The following is a 21,297-nucleotide window of genomic DNA, read 5'->3' on the forward strand; positions in this document are numbered from 1 at the left end:
ATTCCTCGTTGTGTGAAAAATTAGGTGCCAAAGTTGTCTGAGAGACCTTGTAAAGAGGTAGACCACATGTTGAGGTTGATTGCTGGTGTCGTATGTTTGCACAATTACAAAAAATAGAAAAGTTTTCTTCATAGCAGAAACTAACAAGGATATTATGACTTGCATGGCTTCTTGAGGATTGAATCCAGGATATATAAACTCCTTTCTAAGAAGTAATAAGAGGCCAAAAAGAGAGTGCTAAGAAGCATAAACAGTTTGCATTCAATCACTCTATTATATTATTTCCTTAATTTTTCTTGTTCAATATAAGTACTGTAATTTCATTTTCTAGGTAAGCTGATGATATGGTATAATAGAACTCTCATAACACATCCCAGAAGCCAGCCCTTTCAGGAGTCAACTTCATTTTCTGTGGGTATTCCACCATTAAGCGCCATCCTCACGACCTGAAAGATAACTGCAAAATCCACCAAAATAAATTAAAAAGCGAAGAAAACACAAAAGGAAACTTCAACTGGAGTATATGTAAGTTCCGTTGACAAAAAATAAAAAATACTAGGATTGGCAATGCAGCTTCGGTTATAGCAATTTGTTCTATAGAGTAATGAAACGTTTAAACAATCTTCTTACTTGATCTACGAAACTAGAAGAATGAAACTGTAAGCAGCACGACTAAAAAACGATACATCGTAGATATTAAAACCTGCAATGATGATGGTTGAGGATATATATAGAAGAAATAGTACATGAGGAGACGACCAAGACTGCAAAGAGAATAAGAACAATGTGTGCGGGTTCAAAACTAGGCTTCTTGGATGACAAAGGACCCGCTCCTCTCCTCGTGATGTTCTTCTCAAACTTGGCCACCTTCTTCCGCGCCAGCCTCTTTGATACAGTCTGCAAAACCCATATTCATCAAACCTTTTGATGCTCATGCATGCAACTATATATTTCACTACTCAAATTTGCACATATAAGATAAAAAGAAAAGCATCTTTAATTATGAATGGTGAGGGTTTACAAAAACTAGAGGAATTTTTACTCGTCTTTATTTACACTGTACATATTACAGATTTCGAATTAATATAAACTTCCAAATTTCGAATTAAAACAAGTCAAAATTATTATATATTTTTAATATTCTTTCATTAACTTTTTTTTTAAACTTCCAAATTTCGAAGTTTGACTTATAATACAAAAGATGAAAAAGAGATTAAATAAAATAAAATTGAAGCCATCTTCCACCTCCATCACCTTCTGGGCTTTGGCGGTGGGGGAATAAAAAAATTGAAATCCTCTAAAAAAGACCGAAAATGGTTTGAAAAAAAAAAAAAAAAAAAGGAAAGCAGAAATGGTGTGTAAAACCCTAATCAGGCCACGGAAGCAAACTAAAAAGTAACGCCTGTGCAGGCAATTGGCATCTCAGCGTCTGCCTGCCTCTATCACCTCCCTCCGGCTCTGGATCCACCACCAGCGATGTCAGAACCCTTACGCTAACACCCAACTTTGATTTCAATATACGTACATTGTAAAGAAAAAACAATAAATCAAAGTAACGGCTGCCCAGGGGATAAAAAAAACTGGACTCCAAAGAGAAAAGAACATAAAATTTTACAATGAAATTCAAAGTATAAAAAATACTTACTGTTTTCTTTTATTCTCCTATGTAAAGAAACACACACACACACACAAAAAAAAAAAAAAAAAAGAAAGTGAAAATTTCCTACAACTCAGGAGAAAAAACTGTGAAGAAAGCAAGAACACCAATTGAATGCCGTGAGAAGCGCAAGAAATCAGACATGGGTGGTTTTGAAATCAAAGAGTGTAGATGAAATAAGAGAAGCGGGGAAGGGGTTGTTGAGGTGAGGATTACCATGTTTGTGTTGACCGAAGGAGATTTTTGTACGAGGTTGAGAAAGCAGTGTATTGGTGTCAGAAGAACAAGAACCTGAGAGAGTACTATTGTTGTGTTGTGTAGACAGAATAAACCTAGGACGGACCTTTTTGTACGATTTATTCTACCAACTCTTTTATTCTATGCTATTAATTAATTCCCCATTTCTTAGTTTATTGGATTTATATTCCTCCTTGTAAATATTCCTTCATTAGCTACTTCTCTTTCAGTTTTTATCATTTTTCCTTCCTTTTTCTTTTAGTTGTCCAAAAGCTTTAGTTTTCAGTTTCCATTGAGGTTGACTGTATATTAATGACTGTGTGAAAGTCATTAACAATTACGTAGGGCCGTTTGTTAATTGGTTTTTAAGAAAATTCAAAAACTTTTAGAAAAGAAGATCAAATTTGGGTTGAACGATTATGAGATTTCAAGAATTTCATATTGTTTTTCAAGAAACCTGTTGTCATGCCGTAAACGTACGGTACAATGGGCTAAATCTGTGTTCTTCTCATCCATAATTCTGAAAATTTTTTAATCATCTGCCCTCCCTACAAATACTCTACTAGCATAGAAGGCATGTCGATATTATTACTGAAGCCTGTAGCGCCAATGGGGGGTTTGTCTGGCGTTTTTATTAAGATTTTGTCTTTATCTAAATTAGATTTGAACAAATCAAATCAATTAAAATTACGTCGATTTTACGATTAATGACATATTTATGTTAGTTTTTTTTTATCTAATAAATTTCATTAATCAAAGGCTGTTCAAGAGATTTAGGTTCCTCATCACAAAAAACATCAATAGAGAAAAGGGGAAGGGTAATAAGACCGTCTCAATTGGCTCCATGTGCCCATTTTGACACGCCATTGACCAAGCCATAACACTGTCAAGGAATTTTTCGAAAATTTCACTTGGGTCTAATTTTCCATAGTCTTTGAATTTTTGAGATATTCAAGCGAGTTGCAGGGTTGGCATCGACATATTGATATTAGTTGTATGATAAGTAATTAGTTCACCAAATATTGCCTTAAAATTTCCCCTTAGTTAGGGATTACTGCAGTCCTGTGATGTTGGATGAGCGGCAGCCGTTTCAACTATTTCGTGGGCAGTGTAGAGAAACCAGCCTCTTGCAGCCTTGTTGTTTGTCTTGTCCGTTCTCAAAGTAATAATTAGGGCGCACAAAATCATAATGAAACCAAATACCATATTTTTAAAATATTCGATTCTGGTACAGTTCAACTGGTAAACCGAATTATGCAAACCTCTACGAATCCACGTCAATCCAAAGCAGGTCACATCTCATTTTTACAAGCAGGCCCTAAGACCCGTTTGCCATAGACAAACTGATCAACAGCAACGAACAAATGGAAGCAGAGCGGCTCACATATTCTCCTCCTTGTCATCTTTACATTTTCATTTTATTCAATCAGGCAACGTTGTCGAGCTTCATCTAAGGTAGTTTAACAGAGACTTATCCATGACCAACACCATTGAAAAAACTTACACAAAAGCAAACATCACTTCATTACACAACCAAAAGGATCATCATCTTTCACATACATGGAAACATGCTACGCTACTTCTGTTCATAAAAACATGATACATATCTTCATTCTCAAGAGACAAGCCAAGAAAGAGTTGTGGTTTCGTTCACCACCCTCCACTGCTCTTTCCTTTACTGTCTCCATACAAACGAAAGAGACTAAAAGCTGAAATGGCTGAGAGGACCACCATGGAAAGACTCGCGAGTACTGCACTGGCCACGCCCTCCCCCACCTGGTTGCAGAATTTCTCATACAAAGTGCACGTTTTCATCCATTGGAGTTCCGGTTGCCCTAGTTTGGCGAAGACCGCCGACTGCGCTGAAGCTGCCACTGCAGACAAACTCAAGTAGGCCATTACCTGCAACCAGTGAAAACCAACACTAACATGTCAAGTTTATGTACGTATTCCCTGTGTCTGTGTTACACTAACTTATGCAGTACACATTTGCATAAAGATATCCAGCAAGATTTGAGCAACTGAGAACCTTCAGGACCTGACTAGAATAATAACCTTCAGTTAGGATGCTACTGAAGGTGATACTTCATTAACCAAAAAACATGTATACTTGAGAGCCTAATTGGAGACGCCTTCGTCTTACCATGGCAAAAGGATTTTTTCTCCTTTTCCTGCAAAAGTATAGGTTCCCGCACAGGGTTTAACTCTTGAACAGATTTCTTCTATCTTTAGCTGGCTAAGCAGTAAACTTGTGTTATAGACCTCCAAGCTATTCGGATGGAGTGAACTGCAAATTCAGCAATTCATCGGAATTTTGTTCGGGGATTAGTTAGCCAATTCTTCATTTTAACAGAGAACGTTTCCAATTTCAATCCAACTGTCGTCAGGTACCAGGTCCAGCTTTGTCCTGAACCATGACAGGTGTTCTGGAACGTGTCCGAGGCCAGAGTATCAGTTGCCTAACGTCACTATTACATGTGTTGGAGCAAAATTTGGGTTTCTTGAGACTTTAGAGGAGAAATAATTGCAAAATTTGGTGTTCGGAGGACCAGAAAGTAGGTGTGGCTGCTAATATTCAGGGAATAATTCCTGTAAAAAACTATTAGATCCTCAGAAGGTTGAAATTACACACTGGGCTGTCTGTATAGCATAGCAGGTTAGCAGAATTTTGCTGTCATGAAGCAACAGGCTGAATAACTTTTCCCTATCCTTTTATCAAATGTCCCCCCTTTTACCAGGTGAGGCAAAATGAAGGAACACAAAGTACTACAATGGACATAATTTCCCAAGGAGCAGATGCTTGAAAGAATTAAATAACTTCAAACCATTATCTGCGGAAACGAAAGTATCTCCAGTAAAGATGTAACCTCATAGCTGCAAACACAAGAGTAAAGACTGTAAAAATCAAGCACAGTTTGAGTACCTGATCACCAGAGAAAATGGCCCAAGCCAAGGGCTTGCTGAATAGCACAGTCCCTCTAATCATACTCAAAACACACCTCAAAACTTGGACCAGCGAGTAGGCAGCGGCCAACCCATTGGCTATTACCAAGAAACTGCAAGAAAAAAACATTAAGATTAGTAAACCAGAAGACCAAATGTCTGAAAACAACTTCTTAGCAATCACTAAAGAGAGAAAGAAGAAGGCCTTACACGAGGGCTTTCATGTCTGTAAACTTGGCTTTCTTCCGAATTGTGAAGATTTCCCTAACCTGTGTGTCAGTCCCTATAAGAACAGCAGCAAGAATTGCTAAAACACAGATCACACACCTCAAAACCAGTTCTGCAACCTTCACTCTTCTGTCAATCACCTTCACATTGCTCCCATGATAAACAGGAACATTACCCGGACTCACACCCACACCAAGATAGCTCATCTTTCTTACAATCTACAACCAATCTTTGCACAGTGATGCACAACCACCAATGTTCTAAGAAGGGAGAAACCATACACACAGAACACGGCGCACTAGAAACATATATAGTACGATAAACTCAATGTCTTCACCTACCTACATTCCGACACTTAAATAGACCAACACTCTAGTAGACCATTTCATATTCAGGAAATTTAATGCCCCCCACTACAGTTTTCCTTAGAAAGAAATAAACTTAAAATTGGGATACTTGGTGGTGGAGGTTTACTAAAGGGTTATATGACTGCCAAGTTGCTTGGCTAGATGTTCTCTACCACATTAACGAAAAAGATCAAGTTTTTAATTGTGATTAGAGAAGGGTTATGTTGAATTATGTGTAAGAACAGGGATAGGCCAGTACGTTCACAAATTCAGGGAGCTTTTAAGATGGGCTGAATTAACATTGAATGAGGGGTCATCAGACATCTGGAACAGCATTAAAGAACCTAAGATTCAAGACAGTTTTCCGGGGAGGGGTCACTCGTTTCTTGTTCCAAGGAAGACAAAGGTGAAGAGAGAGAGAGAGAGAGAGTTATCGGAGCGAGAGCGTTCTTTGAGGTGAGAATCTCTCTCTCATCTCATTTAAAGGTGTTAGTGGTGGAATTCATGATTAACCCTTTGTCCTTTGTTGCGCGTGGTGAAAGAACGAGAGGAGAGAGAAAGCAGGGAAATTGGTATTTTTATTTTTATTTTATTTATTATTTCAGACAGTAGCGTTGTCAAGATTTCAATTCAAGTGTCACCACATGTTGAAATTTGGATGGAGGATGCAGCAGAGGCAGAGGGGCACAACACAACTTGCTGTACAGATAGACAACAAAGACAACAATTGATGATCACATTCTCCACTATTACATATTTGGTTTTTTTCCTTATCATTGTTGTAATAGTTTTATTTTTACAGAAAAATATAATAATTTTTTTTGTAATATTATAAATGAGTAAATTTTTTTTATAAAAAAAATAATAAATCTACTCTATATTTTTTAAAATACAACAATTTATCTCCTTATATTTTTAAAATAAAACAATTTATCTATTTAATTAGAAAATAAATTATTTTTTTCATAGAGGATAAATTACAATTCACCTTTTTATTTCAAAAAGTCCTTCAAGGAGAAGGCTTTTTATTTTAAATATTTATAACTCAATTATTGATGTAATATTATTAGCTCTTAATCACTAATTAAAAAATTAAGATTTATAAATTAAAAAAGAACCAAATTTTCAATTTACGGAATCCATTATGGGATTAGAGCCAAAAAAAGAAAGAAGAACGGAAATACCGCATTTATATCACCTAATTTATGTTCATATCTCATTTTTAGGTTTTGATTGAAAGTATTAGGTAGGTGAATGAGAGTGTGGCGTCATAATCATATCATCCTTACATACACAAACCATTAAACATCCCTCATTCCTTGATTCTTTGAGTTGAGGGCCGACAGAGTGCATGTAACATTTAGGCCCAATTCGTCTGCATCAATCTGAAATTACAATCACGCGAAGGTTAGCCTACCCAAAGCAACAGGTTGAATTGAGGGCCCAATTGGTCGAGATTGAGTTTAGAAGCCCAAATTGGATATTGTATGACATGCTAACCGTTTTTATTACAATCAAAAGCACATAATGAAGATAACAAGTAACTCTTTTAAGTCCAAGAATTTCACTGTGAATTTGTAATACAAAGTTTTCAGACCCCTATTGCTATAATTGTGAAGATCTTTGGAGGAAGAAGCCCTTCTATTTAGTGCTGGCTCTCAAGGGAGGTACTCAAACTTGCACGGGTCGTGGCCTGCCATTGATAACAAAATACACTAACTTCAGAATCTCTGTGTTGTATCCTCATCAAACAAACGTAAGAAAGAAAAAGAAAAACACTAGTCATCAAACTGAGTCATAGGCTGGTCAGATCAATTATAAATAACTGGAGCATAAGGAAAAAATGCAAAACTAGCGGTTTATGATCACGTTTATGCTACTTCTCCAGGCAACTTTTTACTATATTTTTATTGAAATTTCGTAAACCACACCTAACGTTAACGTTTTATAACTTTTGTCTTTGAGATCCAGGACCCTTCATTTAACATTAATTACACATGGGGCTGCAGTGTTTAGGCACATGCATTGTCTTGTTAATCACTTCTCCAAGAATATACAAGCAATTTCATGGATCATTTGTGCCTAAGTTCAACGATAGGTTTTGAAATCATATGCGGTGTAATTTGATGAATACATGTTGAGATTTCTTACTTGGATTAAGACCAGTTAAAACTGCAGCAGCATTGAAGTAGCAACTTCCTCCTTTGTGCTTCATATTCTGATAGTAGCTGTTGAATGCATAAGATGCATGGTCCCTTGCTGTGTTTGGAAGGTAACATGGCTGGTTCTCTTGGATCGCTCTGCAGTCTGCCCCGTTGCCACACGCCCAGTTCATGGCCGCCAGCAGCTGGTCCTCTGGAGTTTGCTCGTCTGCTACGCAGTAGTCCTCAAACTGTCCATCTAAAACCAGGCAGACAATGATTCAAATATCAGAAACAGGATACTTAACCAATGTTTTTAAGTTTTTGAAACCTCGATTTCTGTGTTTAACCGTTTGATGCATTTAAAACTCTCTCAAGTAACACAGCTTACATGAACCTTGATAAATTTTCGGGAGAATGGAAGATTCAGCAGATGCAAATAAGGAATTATAGATCAGAGAGTTTTTAAGAGTGTTACCAGAATTCTGTAATACTGACAGCAAAAAGATCAGGGCGAGGAGAATCTTCATCAACTCTACCGACATTGGCCTGGTCTTGAAGCTTTCACGAGACCTGGAAGTTGGCATAGTCTGGGTTATGAAGGATGCAAAAAGTAATGAGTGGAGTTAACAAAGAAGTAGGACATATTCTATCTTTAGGAAAGTTGAAAACCTGAATTTGTAGCCTTCTTCAGATCCTAGGACAATGACTCTAGATGTAATACACCTTGAATCTTATCCTTGATGCATACTATGTAAGGTCACCAGAAACAACCTTATCAATGGAATAAAAAACTGGAGTGCGGTAATCCGATGTGGGATTCTTGAAATTTACTTATAAAAGCCAGATTGGTAAAATCTTACTGAAATATCAAAGACAAATTACTGTATGCTGAGTTGTTCTGTTGACTGACCTTGGTTTGCCAATATTCGATTGACAGAAGTTAATCCCGGGCAGACTGTGTCGAACCAGTTTTTACTTTTTACCATACCACAAATATTACAAACCTGAAAGACGATTTTCCATCATGGTTTTTTCATGTTTAACTGCACGCATCATGGGTTTTTCATGTTTAACTACATGTCTACTTAGTTCACCGCATTTTTACAATAAGCTGGTAAATTCTTGAGGGGAATGAATTTCAATAACTATCAGAATGATATTATTTTAATTTCTTCTCAGGGACAGGCTAATCCAACGTCATGGCATGTTAGGAGAAAAGATAGACAGCATAGAATCATCGAAACCTCCTGTGGTTAGAGCATCAAGATCTCCTTACCGCCGAAGGAAACATAAAGTAGCAAAAGCAAGGGATTCTCTCCTGATCCTCTTTTTCCTTTGCCCCACATGTCCTGATAATCAGCTCCAGATCATTACCGCCTTTTACTATGATAACACTATCACTCATTGCCATTTAGGTTGAGTACCGACCAGGCAATTCTTGCCACGGCCGGTTCTTACCATATCCAAGGCAATCATGGTGATGGCTGACGGGTGATATGATATCATATCTCCTAAAAAAAACACTACCATGCATAAAACTCAACAAAAACTTTATGCAGTTTACACGTCCTGCACAAAGAGTGGATAACAAGTCCAAATCATGTAGGAAAGGCAACATAACCACTCTAAAGACGAGACACAAGGTAGCTTCCTGCACAAGCACACAAGAGATGGAAAGATACATTTGCATCCAAACGTTCATGAGCTTGTTTCCTATGCTAAAGGAAATTAGTGCAACAACAGGCTTAGTAGCATCCACACAGAAATGTTAAAAGAAAATCAAACCAAGTCAAGTATGTAAATATCTAATGTACAGACAGACAAGACTCAAGGAAGTGCACCCAGAGAATGAAGATCGGTTGATTGGGTGTCTGCTTTTGAAGGTGTGTTATACATGTTCTTCAGGAGGTCCTGGATTTTGCTGTACACCATCTGGGAAGGGTCACTTGCTCCTGCACTGCTCTGCGACGCCCTCGAACTTTCCTGAAGCTTAATTTTTTCAAATAAATACTGCTTCTCAGCTTCAGCCTCATGCAATCTTTGCTTGAGATACCTACTCGCATAATCTTCTTCTGACTTCTCCGTCTTCGCAAGTGCAATTCTTTGCAGCCTCTCAGCTTCTCGTCGAGCCTCATTCGCTTTCAGCTCGAACATATCAGCCTCAGCCTGTTTAAGTCTTACAATACTTTCAAGCTCATCAATTTGTATCTTCTTCCTCTGTCTTTCCAGCTTCAGTGCAGCGACTTCCCTAGCTTTGTCCTTGAGCTCTTGCTCACAAGCCTCTACAGCTAAGCGGGCCTTTTTGACCATCCGCATCTTCTCCTCCGCAACCATTTCCATCTTTCTAACAGCTTCTTGCACTACGTCAGCTATCCTATTGAACGCTTCCTGTGGGGATATCATCCTCCCAGCTTCTTCAGTGTCTTGATTCTTCAAGGGATCTGCCTCAAGCTCTGTAAAGGAATCATAAGCTCAAGCAGACCAGAAATGGGACCGTGTATAGCAAGTTTACTACCAAAAAATAGGGTTGATACAACAAAAGCATATGAAAGTATACACTGAAAAATGCAAATTCTGTTCATTGGTTAACCAATCAAGAGACCAGTAAGTTCTCTTTCAACTGATTTTTGTGTTCATTTCTTTAGAAGCCACAGAAGAACTTCAGAAATTAAAATAGAAAATGAACATAATGGTAATATAAGTTTGTGAATAGAGCTGACCTTGAAACAACATTAATATTGCTTTACAAGGAATAGGTTCGGCCACCCCACTTTTCAATTTCTCAATGAGCTCCTCGCATTTCCAGAACAGTTTCCGGCCTCTTGGATCCTCACTCCCACGGAAAATTCTACTTACATAGTCAAGTTCTCTAATCAAAGCATCCCTATCCCAGTTTGGTGCACAATGCTGGAAGACATCTTTTACCCACCCTAATAATTCAGATGTTCGACTGCAAGCTCGGCACCTAAAAAGCATCTCCGCTGAACTTATTCCATTTTTAACAGAAGGGCCCATGCCAATCTGCCCATTTCGAATTGCACAATCAGTGTGAGTCCAGTGAGAACATAAATCACACCCTATCCAGCGGCATGTGTTAACCTCGAAATCAAACTTGTTGCAGATCACACACATGCAAAGGTTGCAGAAACCATTTCTCTTTGAGCACAACTCACAGGTACAGTCATCCGCCGGTAATGCACTTCCACATGCTATGTTTCTGCACCTCTTGTATAAGAAAATATCAATAAGAGAAGCTTGAGAGAGGCTGACACTTGGATGCAAAAATGCCTGAATTCCAGTCTTTATAGCAACTAGAATCTCTAGCTGAACCCTGTGAGCTATAATCAGTGTTTTCTCTGTCAAGTCACCCCTACTCTGAACCAGCTTCTGTAAAAATAGGAACTCTTCTCTTTGCTGCGAACCACCTAAACCTTCAAGAAAAGCCCGAAGTTCATTTTTAAACTTGTCTAGATACTCGTCTGGGAGGTTTTGCATTCTTTCTGCAATTACTTCCACTCTTTCTCTGGCGACATCTCGAAGAGACATCTTATTTGAGCTGGAAATATGCCGGACAACAGAGTGCTCTGCAAAACCATTGTCCCGTTCTTTTTCCTTCTCGAGCTTCTTTGCTACCAAAGCATCAGCAGTGGGCCAGGTCTCTCGGGAACTGGCACTTTCTGATGGGGATTCACGGACCTGATCAGAATTTGAGCCACGCTCATGAAGATTAGGAGATCCACAGGCATCTGGTGAGACCAAAGAGAGGGAGGTCTGTAGTCCCCCTCCTCCAGGTCGTGGCTGTTGACGAGGAGGCAGCATTGAGGATTGATTATTGAAATGAGATCCAGAAGATGTTCCCATCCGAGAATGCCCCCAATAATCTGGACTCCAGAGGAGCAAAAATTGAAGTACAATCAATTAACAATAAGGAAAAAAATGAGCATCTGATTCCCCACATTTTGAACGATTTAAAAAGAAATATCCATCTCCATGTTTAAGCATAGCATTTGGAGGTTAGAGCAATCTCATGAAACTAGACAACTTGCAATTAAATAAGAGTGAAGGTAAAGTGTTACAAGTGAAAAACAACCAAGACTTACAGTTATTTGTATTAGAAGGAATTTGGAGACAACACAAAAGCACTGACATTAAACCAGAAAAGCATTTAATATAGTTAATACACATTTTCCCTGTAAGCATGAAATTATTAAGAGATCATGAATCATGCAAACGACAAAGTACAAAAGTTTTGGGCTCGAGTAAAATAAATTATTTTTCCCAATATCGTGATAGAAATTGAAAGAAATAGAACTCCGCCAATCTCCAAAAACCACAACACCGTTCATAGACTAAACCTGCAGTACGTAATTATATGTATTTCCTAACTTTAAGTTACATAAGTTGGATTTACAAGCACAAACACGAATTAATTTATCCATACATATACCCCTGCACAGCTAATCAGGATAAGAGAAGCAGCGAAGCAATTGACAGTTCAACACCACATCTCTAAATCAAAGTAAAACCTTTCACAAATCCCACGAACGAAAACCCAAAACAGACCAACCACGGACCAATCACATCAAGAACAAGATCTAGTGCCAGCGGGATCAAATTACACACCCAGCAGAAGAAACATTACTATCAAGCAGTAGAAGAAGATCAAACATTTACCTGAAGAAGGAGGTAATTCGACAAAATTCAACTAGAATCTCGTACTCGACTCAATATTTACCCCCCTCTCTTTTCCGTTTGAAAATCGAAACCCTAGTCCACCCGAGGACATTTGGGGGAAGCTTGTTTTGTTTGTCCGGAAGTCTTCCTCGTTTTACCTATTTGGCCCGTGGAAAAGTGAACAAAGGAAAGAAAAGTGGCGAGAATATGATGACCGGATTGGTGGGTTGACGGTAGTCAAGCTAATGGCGGGGCCCACTCGCTCTAACGTTTATCTTTCCCGCGTGTTGACTTAGGTATACTTTGACTGCTGTCCCTACGGTTTTTTTATTTTTTATTTCTTATGGTCTTTTTGTTTATGTTTTTATTTTCAATTTCGTAAAGAAATACATATTTTTAATCATATGTACATTTTTCTTATAAAATAAGAATATATCTAAATTAATTAATAAAATTATATTTTATATTGAACTGTGATGTCAAATTAATATATTTTAATAAAAACATGTACAAACTAAATATATGTTTACTCGAATTATTATTTTAAAATTGAAAATAAAAGCATAAAGAAATAGCCTCAAACTCTTTTGGGTTTTCTTTTCTTAAAATGTTTTGTACTGCAAAAAAGTAATTGGAAAACAAAATATTTTTGTGAGTGCAAGGATTCATGTTTGTATAATAGCAGCCCAATTGATTTGGGCTTCAAGCCCAGACCCCTAATCAAAACTAATACTTATATAAATACATATAAATTAATATTCATATATCTTTATGTATATGTATATATTTTTAATATCATAATTAAAAAATGTTAAGAGATAAAAGTGAAAATTGTCGCTATTAATATACTAAATGACAATATATAATTCTGCTGCAATTAATGCTCTTACTAGATTAATAGTATTAAGTTACCGTCATATTGGTAATTAGTAATTATATATAAATATGTTGTCATTAACGACAATTAATAATACAGTTGTCGTTCCTACACATATTATTAATTGTTAACAGTGACAACATTGCAAATAGGAAGGACGTAGTTGTGGTCCAAGTTTTTATTGGAGACGTACAATAGCATTTTCAGTTGACCCTCATTCCAAAATAAAGATTCAGGACTGTAATTTCTATAATTTAATTAAAAAAACCCATAATTTAACCCGAATTTCTCACATGCGTTACACGTGACCAAACTTTATACGTGAAATCAAGACCAAAATTTATACGTGAAATCAAAAATACCTTACATGGCATATGATTTGAGGCGACAATAGACGATAGCGTTGTCCTCGCCCTTTGTTTCTGATTTGGCGACGTCAAGTCACCTAGATGCCATCGCCACCTAATCTATTTCTGGTCTGGGCGATGTCACGTGCTGCTAATGGGAGGAATTCCGATCAAATTAGAGTTTTTTGAACTAAGGTTATCACTTTTAAAATTACAATCCACTACTCTATATATGAATTTTGTGAATAGGTAGATGATCTGCAGGGAGAATGGTGTGATGATTCAAGTTTTATTACTAATTAATTTTTCCAATCATTCTGAGCCATATGTAATTTGATGCGCTAACTCTTATTAACGTTTCCTCACAGCGACTTGGCTTTGAGCTGACAAACCAACTGAGAGTTGGAACGTAATAGGGGGGGCTATTATGTATTTATATGTATATGTGTATATAAAAGCTTGTACGTACGTGGCTAACTAGGTTGATTCCAAGCTTATTTTGCTGATTCTTCCCAAGAAAAGATTGCCATATTCTGGGGGCATCTGTCATTTGTTTGCATATATCACCAAAGCCTTGGATCCATTCATGACGACTAATTAATAAACTTGTTATTAATTAACTCATTATAATTAAGGTCGACACAAAATTCCTAGGTTTTATATCAATGTTATTTCCTTGTAGTGTGGAGCTAGCGTACGTAAAATCATTAACAAAGTAGAGCATGAGAGACATTATAGATAACATCATAATTCCCAAACTAGTTCTGGTCCCAGAAAAAAAAAACAAAAAAAACAACCAAACTAGTGATATTGATCATACAGCTTTAACGTTGACCATAGGACACTACTCATATATAATTCGACTCCAATAAGATCAATTCGGCACAGAGATGATGAAAGCCCTGCCGGCCAAACCCCATGATCAGGTTTGTTTAATGATTTCACTACACCACAGACTGATACTACACCATGCCATTTCCTCACCATATAATTAATTAACCTTCCCAGAAAAAAAGGGAAGACCGAAAAAAGATAAGGCGCTCGCATGCGTTTTACAGATGAAGAGAGGTATCGATATGATGATGATCAGAGGCAGAGTTGTCGCGCTTCATTGATGAAGCTGTAGGAACCAGAGATGAGCTGACACGATTTGATTGGGCCACCTCCAGGATCCCCCGCGAATCCAGGTGTTTAGTGGTCTGTGAATCTGGCCATAGGGACAGAGAAAGTTGGCAATACGGCTTAGGAGGAAGAAACATCATTGATTCGGAGCCTGAAAAAGTGGTAGAACGAAACTGATGATCGTAAGGTGGTAATGTTATGGCAGGACTGTATCTCTCAGATTCGAATAACCTTAGGAGCTCTTTTTCCTGTCTCAATTCTTTCATTTTCTGCAGTTGTCTGAACCTCTCTTGCAGTAAAGCAATGGAGGAAAGAGAGACACCGACACCGACACCAACACCAACACCAACACCGCCGCTGTGATCTGCTTCCCTTACCATTTTATTAGGAAATTCGGATTGACAGACAGAGATAGCTATGCTTGTGTGTTTATGCTAGAATTGGCTTACAATTAGACGGAGGGAAGAAATTATAGCGATCAAGAAACTAACAGGAGCTTGGCTGAGGAGTTGATGCTGCATGGCTCCTACCTACTCTTTATATATATACAGAGCAAATTAAGGAGTGTGTGGGCGCATGGTTAGAATAAGTAGGGTTTTAATTTATTTGAATTTTGGGGTTTCCAAGAAAAGAAGTCGAGGGGAGAATCGGCAGAAAAGCCAAGAAGAAAAGGATGAGAAGCCAATCTTGCAAAGTGGGGAGAGAGGGGGAAAGAAGAAAATGGTTGGGGAGAAAATCCAAAAGAGGGGGTTAGAAGTAGCAGATGGAAGGGTGTGTTTGGAGGAATATTATTAATATATAGGTGAGTAGATTGATGAAATGAGAGGGCAGGGCAGGGCAGGGCAGGCCCCCTATGTATGTATGTATGTATGTATGTATGATGTTGATAATGATGATGATGAGGTTTGAAGAAGATGGTGGTGGGCATCATGCAACTTTTCTTTTTTTTTTTCTTTTCATCAACAATTCAAATATTAAATGTAGTTGGATTCTTCTTCTTTTTGTTAATGATATCCCAGTTTGAAAACCTTTTTGGGTTTGTGTTTGAAGAAGTGGAATGTAGTGTTTGGAAGGGAGAAAGGAAAAGGACAAGCATTAGAAGTGGGAATAATCTAAAGGAGGTCATGATTGTGTTGGTGATTGAAGTATTAATGGTACTATGTTGGATTTTAAATTAGGAAAAGGTGTGCCCAAACACAAACATTCCTCTCTCTCTCTATCCTCTTGATATATGCATAAACAACAAAACATTCTCTCTTTCTCTATCTCTCTCCACAATATGACTTTGTGAATTCATGTTCTTGTCCTTGTGTAATTGGAAGGAAATGGCATGCTGGGATGAAAGCTGTAGATGCTGCGCTGTTTGTGATTGGATGCTTAGTTTTTTTTTAAAAGAAAAAAGGGCATGAAAGGCCGGGCCCCCACTCCCACTTTCACAGTTATTATTAATTTGGGGTTGGAGAGTGGGTAGAATAGAATAAAAAGCAATATGCATTAGATATTAATAATAGCGCGCGTGCTGTACTTTGATATTTGTTTCTTTCACTTACACACACACACAGACACATGTGGATGTGTGTGTGTTGCATTTCAGCATTTGGAAGCGCATCCTAAGGGAGTCTTGTCACCACTCACCCCCTCACTTCTCCTCTTTCTTTATATTCATTTTCATGGTATTTATGTTGCAAACAAAACTCCCTCACTGCATCTTCATTAGTCTGAACTGATATCACTCGACATCATTAACATTAATTGGTTCATACTCAAAAGAATATTTTATTCAACTTATAAATTTTTCGAATTATTTCATAAAATGTTTGAAAATTTATGAAATAATACTTGAGATAATTCAGTAAGCACGTCAATTATCTATCCTACAATTTAACAAAGTGTTCATATATTCGAAGTTGTTGTTTGGGTATGTCGCATCACAACTTTGTCTTTACATGTCCAAAACGATTCATCTGCACCTTCTTCTTTTGAGTTTTTAGAATTTTTAGTATTTGTTTATTTACTATTAAAGAAACTTGTTAATATTTTAAAAACAAATCTTAATAATATCTTAATTTTTTTTATCTTGTGAGTTCTTTTTTCAAAAAAATAAATTACCAAATATTTTTATCCCACTTATAGTTAAACTCTCAAATACCTTATAAAATATCGCAAAAGAATTAGGGCTCAACCATTATATCCCATTATTGAACCTAAAATCGAAAGTTTGACATGAAAATAAAGGGTGAATAGCAATTTATCCTTATGTGGTATTGTATATGGACAAATTACTCTCTTTTTTAAAAAAAATAGCAGTTTATCTCTTATATTTTTTTAAAATGAACCAATCTACCTCTCTGTCTAAGGAGACAAATTGCTTCATTTTTAAAAAACATAGGAAAGTAAATTGTTGTATTTTATAAAATACAGGATATAATTGCTATTTTTTCATAAGAAGTATTTGTTAATTTATAATATCATAAGGAAATTGCATGCATTTTGCCCTGAAAATGAAAGATTACAACTTCTGTTTTTTTTTTCTTTATTCACTAGTTTTAATTAATTCAAGTGGTAGTTAGATGGATCAAAAGTTTAATCCCCGGCGTCAGAGAATTTAGAATGAGGGAAAGGAATAGGGAAAAATGTATTTTGCTTGTCAAATATAGTCATTAATATAATTTTGGTCCTCAAACAATTTAAGATTATAATTTTGATCCTCAAATTTTATTATTTTTTTTTACACTTTTGGTCCTTCCGACTTATTGAAAATTTCATTTAAAGTGGAAAAAAATTGCTTATTTTCTTCCATTTTTTGGTGTTTTTCAAGTTGTAATCCAATGCTTCCATTTCTCATTTTTTTTTTAAAAAAAAATTAAAAGAGAGTAAACCAAAAAAAAGATAAATTGAAGTAACAAATTTTCTAAATAATCTTAACAAAAAATTATCAATAATAGAAAATTTATCAATAGAATTTGTTGTTTAGTTTTTTTTATTCTCTTTTGTAGTTTGAAGAAAAATAGAAAAAATGAATGCGTTGGATTACAACTTGAAAAATACCAAAAATGGGAGAAAAATAGCATTTTTTTCCATTTTAAATGAAATTTTCGTTAAGTTTACTAGAAAAGTTAAAGAAAAGACCAAAAGTGCCAAAAAAAAATAAAATATTGAGGACCAAAATTGTAACATTAAATTTTTTGAGGGCCAAAATTGCATTAGTGACTATATCTAGGGCCAAAAATGCATTTATCCTGAAAGGAATATCTTTTGTCAACTTTCCCTCTCAATGAACCACTCTTATCTATTGCATTAATTATAGGGATAATTACATTCCCCTACCTTAATGTTTGATGCAATTATACGTAGAATTCTTGTGATTTGAAAAATTATATTTAATACCTATGATATTTGCTTTATCTCATAAATAAATTTTCTCATTAGTTAAAATTTACTGAATTTATTGATGTTAACGAAAAAACTGAATGAAAATTGATATTTATACTTGATTGAGTTAAAATTGACTTATTGCAAGTCAAATAATTCTTTTCGAACTAAACTATTCTTATAACAGTGAAAATATACCTCGTCACATGTATTAACATGTGAAGACGAATAAAGGTAAAATTTGATCATAATTTTTTTTTTGACTTGCTATAAGTTATTAATAAGTTAATCGTGAATAAATATAATTCTTTTTCTAATTTTTTTGTTAATATCAATAAATTCAATGAATTTCGATTAACAGAGCGATTTATTTGTTAGACAAAAATAAATATCAAGAATGGTAGATATAATTTTTTAAATTATAAGAATTTATGTATAATTATATTAAATTTTAAGAAAAAAGAGAATAATTATCCATTAATTATATGGGAGCGAATTGTGGGACGACTTATTATGCGACGACTTAAGAGAGAGAGAGAGAGAGAGAGTCAGACAGACAGGGATGACTGAAGTCTCGAAAAGTCACCGCGCCATGTCTGAACCTCATTTCCTTCGCAGGCAGCAATTCAGGAATCTAGAGCCACTAAGAAGGTCAGTAAATTAACTTAAATATTATCTTTTGTTTCTGTTGCTCGAAATCTTTTCTCTAAGTTGAGTTGCAGCAGCACGCATTTCTTGTTTTTTTCAGTTGGTAACGGTTACTGGTCCGTATTTGTTTTAGATGAATTTGCAACTGAAATAATCTTCGCAGCGTTCTAGTTTTAAGTCAATTTTGCTTATATCTGAACTCTTTAATGAAGCATGAATATGAGAAGTAAACTGTGGGTGAAATTGCAGAAAATATGTTATATTACATAGTGTGCTCCTAAGGAATTCTTGGCCGAGCCAGGTCCGCAACAAGTAATTACACCTGACATATGATTGGCTCACGTTCCATCGAGTTGGGTTTGGACAGAGTTTCCGGTGCTCCCAAATAAGTTAACTGTAATAGAATGGAAACATTAATAGAGAGAGATGGAGACTATATCTCTGAACAATAAGAAATACAAAGACTAGAAAACTAGATTACAAGACCTCAGAGGTTGGCAGCAAAGTTGGACAAACTTTTCCCTGCACAATCTAGCACCCAGGAAACCAGTCCCACGAGTATGCAAACGCCCCACAACTTCATGCTCAGCCTTGGACTGCTGCCAAGAACTGTCTCTGCCACGGCGTAAACTGCCTGGCAAACTAAGAATACAACCACGGCCACCCAAAACCACCGATTGTAGTACTGAAATAGACCGCTGAAGATATTCTTCTTTTCAGGCTCTCTAGCGATGAATTTGTTGAACATTTGGCAGAGGAACAATCCATTGTATATCAATGACTTAAGATGTCCTCCGCTTGTTCCTAGGATTATATGTCCTTTGTGCTGAAGGGTCACAAAGATACTGGTCTGGTAAGAAGCTTGAACGGCTATGTTCCTCCACATCGCCTTACTTATCAGTCTTGCAGTTGCAGATGATTTCACCGGCAGCAGCCTTGTCATTAGTATTTTCTTCGGTGGACCTGTCAGTACTGCTAACCCTCCGGCAAATGCAACAACCAGATTCAACCAGAACAGCTGGACTGCTGTTATTGGGGCGTCCCCCAGAATCACAGTTGCGGTAAAATTGATCAGTGAGCTTGAAATGGTTATAATTAGCTCTAGTTGGATGAAGTTTCTAATGTTCTCCTGAAAACATCTCCCATTCTCTACTACGTTTACTAGAAAGCCAAAGCAATTACTATCCCAGATGCTTATGTCGCTGCACTCTCTAGCAATTTCTGAGCTCCAAGTCCCATATGTGAGCCCAATATTAGCTTGTTTCAGAGCAGGAGCATCAATTGTTTGCTGTGCCAGGAGCGCCACCACTTGGTCTTTTTCTTGTAAACACTTAATGAGAAGAATCTTGTCAGATGGAAGGCAGTTCCCCATAATGCGAATTTTTTCTACCTTGTCCATTTTCTCTTCTTCAGGCCAGCCTCTAAATTCCTCAGCTGTGAGCACCAGATCCTCCGAGTTAGGATTGAGCAGCCCACAGTCTTCGCCAATGGTTCTAAGTACGGCAATGTCATCTCGTGATGCAAGAATAGTTCTAATTCCACCTTCCATCAAAGTTAAGACTGCTCGTTTTGTATCTTCCCTCATTGTTCCTTTTAGACTGATCAAGGCTAAGAAGATTAAGTTGTTTGGTTCAACCGAGGCATGATCAGATTCTGTCACGCCTTTGCAAGCATATGCAATCACTTTTCCTGCTTCAGCTTCCATATACCCAATGGCTTGCGCAAGCGTTCTCCTTTTTATTCCATCTAATACTTGTATTTTTCCGTCAATGTCATAGTGATATGAACATGAGGACAATAGATGTTGTGGAGGTCCTTTACAATGCAAGTATCGTTTTCCATTTTTCACAATCAGTACTCGACAACATTCTTGCAAAGGGTTGCACCCACTGTGTTCTATCATTTCACATTGCTGAATCACAGATTCTCTTTTCATGCCCAACTTCGCCTCAGCCCACGACATCAGAGGTACAAACTCTGACTCACAAGCACTTGGGTTTATCAGGAACAGTGTGCCAATCCCATCAGATAAGCCTTCAAGAACATTGGACGCCAACGCCGAGCTTTCACTGATAAATTCTTCACCAACATAAAACTTGTCGATTTCCTGTTCGTGCTCCGTCAGCCCTCCAAATTTATCAGTGCAAATAGTTGTGACACAGGCCATCTTAAGACAAGCTTGATAATCTCTCTCCGTGGCCCTGTGTGCTAGTGTTCTCCGACTCCAAATAATGGCTGCAACCGCAATGACAAAGCCCATACCTTCCATTACACCCAGCAATGACAGACTTAATAAGGTTGTCAAAACTCTGACTGTCCCTCTTGATCCTGTGAAGATTCCCCTGAAGACATGCACAAACGTTCGCACAGGGGTAGGTTCTCCCTTTGTATCTGGTCGGAATCTCCTCTCATCATCCAACTTTCCTGCTGTATAGCGGAGAAACAGCACGATGATGATGAGGATGGAAATAAGGAGGCCAGAAATATGAATACAGTTGTTCAACTTATGAAGGTAAGTTTCAAATTTGCACTTATTATCTGCATACTGCATTGCTTGGCTCATCCTGTCGCCCCACACTGTATCCATGCCCGTAGACGTGACGAGAATCCGAGCATCTCCATTGACCACTCTGCAACCATAAAACAAAAACGGGTTTTGATCATTAATGGTTGTCGATTTGATCGATCCTTCCAGTTCCAG

At 37.1% G+C, this 21,297-nt stretch overlaps 4 protein-coding genes and 2 long non-coding RNA genes across 8 annotated transcripts in view; 1 reads left to right on the forward strand and 5 right to left on the reverse strand.

Annotated features, from left to right (window-relative positions):
- On the reverse strand, positions 305-2,008 carry LOC105175248. Its single transcript, XR_848893.2, has 3 exons — positions 1,874-2,008; positions 747-897; positions 305-457 (listed from the first exon to the last, which is right to left on the reverse strand). It is a non-coding gene; the product is annotated as an uncharacterized LOC105175248 (long non-coding RNA).
- LOC105175249 (CASP-like protein 2B1) lies at positions 3,395-5,883 on the reverse strand. Its single transcript, XM_011097633.2, has 3 exons — positions 5,048-5,883; positions 4,818-4,950; positions 3,395-3,796 (listed from the first exon to the last, which is right to left on the reverse strand). The coding sequence occupies exons 1-3, from the start codon at positions 5,269-5,271 to the stop codon at positions 3,545-3,547; spliced, it is 609 nt and encodes a 202-aa protein (XP_011095935.1). The 5' UTR covers positions 5,272-5,883; the 3' UTR covers positions 3,395-3,544.
- Positions 6,870-8,650, reverse strand: LOC105175250 (glucan endo-1,3-beta-glucosidase 4). 2 transcript variants are annotated; one of them, XM_011097635.2, is made up of 4 exons: positions 8,226-8,650; positions 8,032-8,143; positions 7,564-7,812; positions 6,870-7,105 (listed from the first exon to the last, which is right to left on the reverse strand). In XM_011097635.2, exons 2-4 carry the CDS (start codon positions 8,138-8,140, stop codon positions 7,071-7,073), a joined length of 393 nt encoding a protein of 130 aa, XP_011095937.1. In that variant the 5' UTR covers positions 8,141-8,143; positions 8,226-8,650; the 3' UTR covers positions 6,870-7,070. The 2 variants fall into 2 exon arrangements, with proteins under 2 accessions (XP_011095937.1, XP_011095938.1); XM_011097636.2 differs by having other exon boundaries at positions 8,032-8,126; positions 8,226-8,644.
- LOC105175251 (OBERON-like protein) lies at positions 9,158-12,388 on the reverse strand. The gene is made up of 3 exons (XM_011097637.2): positions 12,231-12,388; positions 10,277-11,437; positions 9,158-10,009 (listed from the first exon to the last, which is right to left on the reverse strand). Exons 2-3 carry the CDS (start codon positions 11,415-11,417, stop codon positions 9,384-9,386), a joined length of 1,767 nt encoding a protein of 588 aa, XP_011095939.1. The 5' UTR covers positions 11,418-11,437; positions 12,231-12,388; the 3' UTR covers positions 9,158-9,383.
- Positions 18,465-21,297, forward strand: part of LOC110013023 — a 3,539-nt gene continuing 706 nt past the window's right edge. For both annotated transcript variants that reach the window (XR_002288184.1, XR_002288185.1), the window contains exon 1: positions 18,465-18,599. This is a non-coding gene — a long non-coding RNA (uncharacterized LOC110013023). The remainder of the gene's footprint in view (positions 18,600-21,297) is intronic.
- LOC105175253 (calcium-transporting ATPase 12, plasma membrane-type-like) overlaps positions 18,829-21,297 on the reverse strand; it is a gene marked incomplete in the record, with an annotated part of 4,318 nt that continues 1,849 nt past the window's right edge. Inside the window, 1 exon segment of the mRNA XM_020698498.1 lies at positions 18,829-21,297. Within this exon segment, the coding sequence (XP_020554157.1) occupies positions 19,084-21,297 (2,214 nt within the window).

This window comes from Sesamum indicum, linkage group LG12 (genome assembly GCF_000512975.1).
Source record: "Sesamum indicum cultivar Zhongzhi No. 13 linkage group LG12, S_indicum_v1.0, whole genome shotgun sequence".
Classification (NCBI taxonomy): domain Eukaryota; kingdom Viridiplantae; phylum Streptophyta; class Magnoliopsida; order Lamiales; family Pedaliaceae; genus Sesamum; species Sesamum indicum.